The 8,942-nt window shown below is 51.3% G+C and overlaps 1 protein-coding gene across 1 annotated transcript; it reads left to right on the forward strand.

Moving 5' to 3' along the window:
• The first annotated feature begins 1,376 nt into the window (after nt 1-1,376).
• LOC142025309 (uncharacterized) lies at nt 1,377-7,580 on the forward strand. The gene is made up of 2 exons (XM_075017933.1): nt 1,377-1,733; nt 7,494-7,580. The coding sequence occupies exons 1-2, from the start codon at nt 1,377-1,379 to the stop codon at nt 7,578-7,580; spliced, it is 444 nt and encodes a 147-aa protein (XP_074874034.1).
• The last annotated feature ends 1,362 nt before the right edge of the window (nt 7,581-8,942 follow it).

Consider the following 8,942-nt stretch of genomic DNA (forward strand, 5'->3'; position numbering starts at 1 on the left):
TGCCTGGGATGGTCCCTTAAAGATCATAAAACAGCTGAATGAGGTGAACTATGTGGTGGAACTGTCAAGCTGGGCTCACTGCCACTGGGTGTATCATGTCAACATGATGAAACCATGCTGGGACAGGGAGAACTTGGTGCTGGCCGTGTGCAGGCACTGGGAGGGGCAGGGGGAGGATCCCTTGGTGGGTCTGCTCAAAGGGGCTGGAGCAGGTTCCTTGCAGGAATCTATTCCCCTCTCTGACCAGCCGACCCCTGCCCAGCAGACGGAGATCAGGGAGGTGCTGCGTTTGCACCAGCAGCTGTTCTCCAACAGGCCTGAACTCACTAGCTGGGCTGTCCACTGAATAGGGACAGGTGCCCATGCTCCTATAAAGTGTGTATTGTTCAGAGCCACGGGGAAAACAGCCCAGGATCTAGAACAGGCGATCCAGGGCATGATGTTGCTGGTGGTGATGCAGGTATCCTCCAGCCCCTGGGCTTCCCCGGGGTGTTAGTCAACAAAAAGGAGGGGACAATCCAGTTTTGTGTGGACTGTCACAAGCTCGATGCTATCACCACGTCAGACGCCTGCCCTATACCCAGGCCTGACGACCTCTTGGACTGGCTCAGGAGCGCCTGCTACCTGACCTCCACAGACTTCACCAAGGGATACTGGCAAATGCCATTGGTTCCAGACGCCTGGCTAAAGTCAGCTTTCATCACACCTGTGGACCTCTTTGGCTACATTTACACTAGCCCCTTCCTTTCAGAAGGAGCATGTTAATGAGTGAGTTGGGAAGATGCCAATGAGGCGCTGCCATGAATATGCAGCGCCACATTAGCATAATGACGTCCGGGCGTGATTCGAAAGTGCCGCTTTCAAATCGCACGCTGTCCGTGTAGACGGGGTCTTTTGAAAGGCCCCCGCCCCCCCGGCCAGACTTCGAAAGTCCCTTTTTATTTGGTTTTAGGAAGAAGGGGCTTTCAAAGTCCAGGGGGTCCTTTCAAAAGGTCTACGCAGGCCACGTGCAATTTGAAAGCAGTTCTTTCAAATCATGTTCAGCTGCCGTTATGCTAATGAGGTGCTGCATATTCATGGCTCCACCTCATTAGCATCTTTCCAACTCGCTTATTACCATGCCCCTTCCGAAAGGAGGGGGCTAGTGTAGACGTGGCCTATGAGTTCCTGATCCTGCCTTTTGGCCTCAAGGAGCTGCCTGCCACCTTCCAGCGCCTGGCAGACCAGCTGCTGAGGGGGATGGAAGGTTTCACCCTGGCTCACATCGATCTGTCTTCGGCCAGATGTGGGAGAACCACATGTCCCAGGTCAGCCAGGTGCTGTAACAACTGCAGGGGGCTGGGCTGACTAACAAAGCGAGGAAGTGAAAGGTGGGGATGGCCGAGGTGGCCTACCTGGGCCACAAAGTGGGCAGTGGCTGCTTAAAGCCAGAGCCTGCTAAAGTGGAGGCCACCAGAGACTGGCTGGTGCCCCAGACTAATAAGCAGGTTCAGGCCTTCACAGGGCTTGCAGAGTATTACCAGAGGTTTGTGCCCCACTTTAGCTCCATCAGGGAGCTGTGTGAGAAGTGGAAGCCAGACAAAGTGGTCTGGCCCACGCAATGCCAAGGCACTCTCTGTGCGCTGAAGGAGGCCTTGGGCAGGGCCACAGTGCTGGTAAAACCAGACTTTGAGAAGCCCTTTATCGTGTTCACCAATGCCTCAGACGTGGGGCTGGGCTCTGTGCTAATGCAGGTGAATGCAAAGGGGCAGAGATGCCCTGTCGTGTACCTGAGCAAGAAGCTGCTGCCCTGGGAGCAGAACTACACAGCCATAGAGAAGGAATGTCTGGCCATGGGGTGGGCTCTGGGGCAACTGCAGCTGTTCCTATATGTGTGGTGCTTCATGGTGTACACCGATCACTCACCTCTGACCTGGCTGTGTCACATGAAGGGGACCAATGCCAAGCTCCTGCAATGGAGCTACTCCTGCAGGACTGTGATGCGGAGGTGGTCCGTGTCAAGGGGAAGAACAATATCAGAGATTCAGAACTGATGTCCTATCATGCAGGGAGGTCCCCAAACTACCCCAGATCACTGGCTAAGTGACCCCACTCAGTTTGGTCTGGAAAGGGGAAGAGATGTGACCGCGTGTGTGTGTGTGTGTGTGTGAGTGAGAGTAGCTCACATGGGGTATGCGGTCTCTGCTGGCTGTGACCTCGGCCTGGCCATTTGTAACCTGGGTGACCAGGTAACACCTTTGCTTGCCTGGGCAGCTAGAGACGGGTGGAGCCTGGCTAGTTTTTGAATTAGAAGCCCTGGGCAGTTAGGGAGAGTTAATCTGGAGGCAGAAGAGATACAAAGGAGGCGGGATCCTCAGACCAGGGGTTCCTGGTGCAGGTCCCCTTCCCCCTACTGCAGTATGGGTTGGACTGACGACTTCTGGCTGCTGTACTGACGAGTCTGTACTACACTCTGTCCCTGTTACCTAATAAACCTGCTCCACCTGCTGAACGAGAGTCACTCCTGGCTGTAGACGGGGGGCAAGAGTGGGGATGTCGGAACCCCACCTCAGTGTCCTTCCCACTTCTGAGCTATGCACTCAGCTGGTAGAACAATTCACTGGCAAGACTCACAGGGCGGTGAAGAGCAGAGGAGGAAGCGGAGAGAGGAGCAAACCAAGTATTTTGTCTTCTTTCCATACTCCACTCTAGCCTGTCTGGTCTCCGCCCTCCTTGTCGGGCAGGGCAGCTCATGGCAGCTTCCTTTAGAGACCAAGATGAGCCCAACTTATTTCATCTATGGCTTTGGCCATATTCAGCTGGGACAAGGGGACCATGGCACGAGCTGGCACCTGGTATGCCGGTATTACAGAGACATCCTGAATTCCCCATTCAAACTCCCAGATTCACCTTGGCACACGCTGCAAGGCCAGAACATGGACAATGTTAACCCATGTTAAATCGACAAGTATAACACCAGGTTCTAGGGACTCAAGGTGTCAGCATGTCCATGACTATGGTTCAAGGATATTTCAGCTTTGCCTATTCGCAGACAACAAGGGTTTTCAACTCACAAAGTGAGGAAAATCAGTTGGCTGCAAGTCAGCACATTCATCCAGAATCCATTATCCCCAGTGCCAGATGTTTCATCTCCTTTTCCAGGGCCTGGGACATGCTGCACTCCAAAAGAGACCCTTCTTCTGTGCTTTGCTGAAACATGCCCCCACGACTGAAAAGGCATTTACACAAGGTAGAATATTTCCTGTAAATCAAATTTGCACTAGCACAGACAGAGAGAAAGAAGAGGCTGGAAGGGGCTTCAGTACATGCACCCACAGAGGAATGTTGAGCCTCAGGCATTATTTCTCACCTCATAGACATGTTTCATCTGTTTGACAGCTACAGAAGTACACCTCATGGGGACCTACCAAGTCCTATCACGAGCTGTAGGTTGGGAGTAGTCTCTAGTGATTAGAGGAGAGACAACTGGGAGCCAGGACTCCTGGGTTCCATTCCCACCTCTAGGAACAAGCATGGCAGAGTGCTTGAGCCCATCTTGGGCACAGGCTGGACTGGAAGAGGGAGAATCACTTGTATAGGGCAACAGGGAACAACAAGAAGGAGGGTGCAGTGACATCCCCCAGCCCTGGTTATTTGGTGACTATGGGACATTGGGCAGGTGCCAAGGACCCAAACGATTCACCTTATCACCTTGCTTAGTTAACAAGCAGCAGCACATTTCATCCTGAGATAATTGTGTGCCACCCAGACAGGAGCAGTCAGAATTTTCGCATCCAGACCTCCAGCTGCTTCCCCTCTGCACGGACCCCAAGCCTATGTGAGATGCACCAGGCAGGACAGGAGCAACCCAGCCAACTTATTTCAGCTGTGGCTTTGGCAATATTCAGCTGGTGTGAGGCTACGGGGGAAAAGGGGATGTAAGTTGGATATTAGGAAAAACTCTTTCCCCAGGAGGGTGGTGAAGCACTGGAATGTGTTGCCTAGAGAGGTGGTGGAATCTCCATCCCTAGAGGCTTTTAAGTCCCGGTTTGACAAGGTCCTGGCTGGGATGATTTAGTTGGGGTTGGTCCTGCTTTAGGCAGGGGGGCTGGACTAGATGACCTCCTGAGGTCCCTTCCAGCCCTGGGATTCTATGATTCTATGAGCTGGCACTTGGTCTGCCTGTGTTAGAGAGGTCCTCAATTCCCCATTAAAACTCCCAGCTGCACCTCAGCACGTGCTGCAAAACCTGCTGTGCCCCCTGTGTGTGGTCCCCCAGCCTGTGCACGATGCACCAGCAGGACGGGAGCAGCCCAGTCCCTTCTCTGCATGACCCCAGAGACGCCAGCTAACACAAAATGCTGGGAGTTAATGTGGCAGCTAGAAACGCAAATCCAGGGCAGGGATTATTCCAATACTCCAGCGAAGAGCTTAGCCCGCAGCATTGGTTAACGTGATGAAGCCATGGCAGATAAGCCCCTTTGTGCAGGACATCTCTCTCGCATCAGAAATTATCTGTTTTTAATGCCTCCATTTCCATGGTGCATCCCGGCTCCTACGCTGACTGTGCCTTGCAGCAGCAGCCACTCTCTGTCCATCACAGTAACTTTAATCGACAGCTCCCACTGTTAAGTCAGCCTTGCAGCCATGGAGAACAGAGCCGGGGGACAGAACTCTGGAGCCCGGAGCTTACCCCAATCTTCGCTTAAATCGTTAGTCCCTCTCCCCCACAGCCAAGGATAAAACCCTGGCGTTTGGACTTCCTGACCCCAGCTCTAACTATTAGGTCATATGTCCTCTCCTTCAGACCACTTTGCACCACTTCCTCTGCACTCCCTTTCCTTAACTAGAAGGCAGACAATTCTGCCCAGCTTCAGCCAGAAAAGCAAATGTTTTCTCGGCACAGCTCCAGCCTCCCGGGCCTGAGCCACAGCCTCCTGGCTGCCCCACAGGTGTCTTCCTGAGCAGAGCAGAGCACAGCAGAGCAGAGACTCACTCTGGCTTAGTGCTTTACAGCAGGCAAGGACAGGCTGGGGAGCTGGTGTGGGGACATGACTCAGAGTAAGTGGAATTCCCTGGCTCATGTACAGCTGCCTTTGTAGAGACTGTTATTCCACTTGTTCGCATGTTGCTCACTTTGCTAACTGAGATTTATAGAGATAGAAGAAGTGGGCAGGAGGAGAAGGCCCTAGGTGTGAAGCCGCCACGTCCACTGGGACGGGAGACAGGCCAGGAGAAGTCCCCAAAGGCAGAGATGGACATGCTGAATCTAGACACCCAACATTCAGCATTCAAGTGAGGACCTTTGAAAACACCAGACCGGATCTGATCCATTATCTGGCAATTGGAGACCTGAGCTCCGCAGGGGGCAGCTTGAGACTGCCTTTGGGATATGGAAGGAGTCACACAGAGGTCAAGGCTTTGTGAAGCTTACTGAATTCTCAGCTATAGCTTGGGGCAGAAAGTTCCACAGACCAATTGTGCTTTTGATCTTTCGTGGATTTGCCCCCTTTCAGTGTCAATGACTGTTCCCTTCTTACACAGTCGGCCAGGGAACGCAGAAGCTCTCAGTTGGCTTTTCCTGGGCCAGTCTCTCTCTGGTAAACAATGCCAGCACTTTCATTAGTTCTCTGTACAAGAGTTTTTCTAGAGGCTGGGTTATCCTAGTCTCTCGTTTCTGATGTCTCACTAGAATTTAATCTGTTTCCATGGGCTCCTCCTCTCCAACTGGTGCTCCTGTCTGTGGTTTCATGCAATTGAAGGGCAAAAGAGACCATCAGACCAGCTAGTCTGATGTTCTGCATGTCTCAGAACATATATTTTAACCCAATACACCTGATCTGAGCCCAGTAACTTGTGTTTGAGCAAGGCATATAGTTCAGAAAGTCATCAACAAATCGAGCATCTCCATTTCCATTGCCCTCATGTGTGCTGTGCCTTAATCACAACTCAATGTGTCTGACTTCTGCTTCCTGCCATTAATTCCTGTGGCACCTTTCTCTGGTAGCTTAACAAGTCCTTCAGCATTAGGAGTAGGTCCTTATATTCTGCAATTCATAGAGATAGAACTTCCCTTGCACAGTCATGCCTTGAGTTCAGGCAACTGGCCCAGAAGAGGTCTTGAGGTCTTTCCAGTCCTACATGGCTATGATATGGGCATGTTTTCAGGCCTTAAAATAACGCCTAGGCCTCCTGCTGGTGACTGGTACAAGGGACGAATTTCACCTTGTTTGCCAAGGGGTGAAATTCAATCATAGGGGGAGCAAAGGTTTCATACCCTGGGACCAGCTAGTCAGAGCCTTTGCTATGCATGTTAGGGTAGTGATCCTCCGCTGCTGCGTTACAAGACCCTGGTTCCTTCCCTGAAATCTCCGGGTATTTGTTACCATCAAGGCTATGAATCTGCCCCACAGTATTTTGATAGCTCCTTGGCTTCTCGAAAACACCGATAATTCAGCCCCGTGCACCAAACTCTAGTTCCTAAAAAGGGGATTACTTTCAGCAGGAGATATGCGGTCTCCCTCTGAAGTCATTTAGTCTGAAAGTTGGGGAAAATCCTAGCAACCAGCTAAGAAGGAAGAAAGGGAAAATGAAAGAGGTCAGCAGAGTTACCAAGACATTGGAGGAGCCAGAAAAGAGATTAAAATACCCCTTTCATGCCTCCCCAGCATGATGCAGCAAAAGTTGTATCATTTTTGCTTGGCAGATAACTGTTATATCTTCAGTTCCTTTTCTCTCCTATTTAAAAAAGCAGATCGCTCCTTTTTGGCTTACTAAGCCTCTGGCTCCCAGGTGTATTGTGCTCAGTGATGAGAAAGTGTCTTATTAACTACAGGTTGATCCTCTCTCGTCCAGAACTCTGATCTGGCAACCTATGTGGTCCAGCATGATTTTAGTTAGCTGGACAACTAGTTATAATGGGTGTGGCCAAGTTTCCCATCGTCCCATAAAGTTAGTTTACAGCCACCAGCCCACAGTGTTCTGTGCTGTCATTTAGCTGTAGTTTACCCCTAAATGTTGGGGTGCATGGGGTGTCCAGGGAGGGGCAGCACCTCTGGTGTGGGGACTTGTTGTGTCTCTTCGAGGGCAGTTCGTGCATCTTTGGTCCCCACCTGGCACCCAGCTCTCACCTGTGGCTCCAAAAAGCTGTATCATGCATCGGCCACACCCCGATAAACCACTTCGACAGGTGGGCTAAACCAGGTGAGGGCAGCCATCAGGTCTGAAACCTGTGGTGAGGTAGGGAATTGCCTATGCCAGCATGCGAAGTCGGCCCTGGAGGACTGGGCGGATGAGATCAACAGCAAGATCCAATGACCAGGAAGGCAGTTCTGCAACGCTCTGTGGAGAGCGAAGGGCATAACAAGGCACCAAAGACGGCCTGGCCATCCACTGCGCCTAGGAAGCCCCAGCCATGACAACTATTTGTACCACTAGAACCAGGCTTCTGAGGCCGAGAGAGTGGAACTGCCCCTGTGCAACAGCCTTTCCACCTTAAACATTCTCCTGCGCAGGTTCTTTGCACAGTCTCCTCACCTGACGTCATCGTCGGACACGACGGACTACCTACTGCCCCCAGCGAGCTGTGGAAGTGTTGGTAATGCTGCTAGACTATATTGACCTCCTGTGGCTTAGCAAATTCTCTGGTTCAGCTCAGGTCAGGTCCCGGGGGTGCTAGATGAGAGAGGTTCAACCTGTACTTAGAGCAGTTACACAAGCAGTATAAGAAAAGCTATGTAAAGCTGTCTGGCTGAGCCAGCCCACCACCAAGCAAAATGGTGCTGTGACATTTAGCTCATGTTAGGGAGCAGGGCAGGGTACTTCTGAGTCATTAGTAAGCAACGGGCAGCTTCAAAAGCTGTCACTTAGTAACTGAGGGACATGATTTGTACTGAAATGAATGAACCAGCTCCAGCATCGCACACTGCAAGTACTTGCTGCTCTAAATAGGGCCTGGGTGGATGGAGCCAGCCAGCCTGCAAGTTGTGTAATGAGCTGGATTAGTACAGGGAGTGTTTTACACACGCTTTGCACTGTGTAAAGGACAGCTTCGTTAACTTTCTACAAAGGCAAAACTGTGAATTCATTTACACAGTTCGCTGTGGCAAGGAAAATAGTTTTACAGCTACTTACTTATTAGACAAATATACTTGGGCAGGGAGCTAGTTGCAGGGGGAGAGGCTGCTCCTGATTTTTTTTAACTTTATTCAAGGTTTCCAATTACTCCTGCACACAAAACGGGAGGAGCCTTGGGCAGATGGGGAACGTGCAATAAGAGACAAGCTATGGGGTGCATGGGTCTGGACACTTGCACTTAGCAGAGTCCGTGTGTTACGGCCAATGACACCTGTGCTACTCAATATACCTGTGGAACAAGCCCTTGAAGAAAAGGAGTAAGCCACAATTTGCTCTTTGGTAATTCTTCTTTGTTTCCAAACCCTCTCCCCCGCCCCGCCCACGAGAAGTAAGCACTGCTAGTCGTTAGCAGTGACGTGCCTATTACTCAGGCTTTCAGTAGCCAGTTTAATGAGCAAACACCATCTCACAACCATGGCAACTGCATCCCCAAAAGTCTCTTCAGCACGATGCCCCTAGGTGCTGTTGTTACTGGAGCGCGCATGACTCATCTGAGAAGATAAGAATGGCCAGACTGGGTCACACCAAAGCTTCACCTAGCCCAGGCTCCTCCCTTGCAACAGCAGCTAAAGCCTGGTGCCCCCAAGGGAATCAACAGGACAGAGAGCTGAGCCCACTCCCAGCTGCAGCAAACAAATGCTAAGGGCACCCCGCAGTCCAGACTGGCTAATAGTCTTGTCCTCCCTCTGGCAGGGAGTTGCACAGGTTGCCAGCTGACTTCTTTGTTTTAAACCTGCTGCCTATTATTTCCCTTTGGCAGCCCCTAGTTCTCAGGTCCTGGGAAGCAGTAAATAACTTTTCCTGACTGACCTTCTCCACAGCAGAAA

Source organism: Carettochelys insculpta, chromosome 22 (assembly GCF_033958435.1).
Source record: "Carettochelys insculpta isolate YL-2023 chromosome 22, ASM3395843v1, whole genome shotgun sequence".
Taxonomy (NCBI): domain Eukaryota; kingdom Metazoa; phylum Chordata; order Testudines; family Carettochelyidae; genus Carettochelys; species Carettochelys insculpta.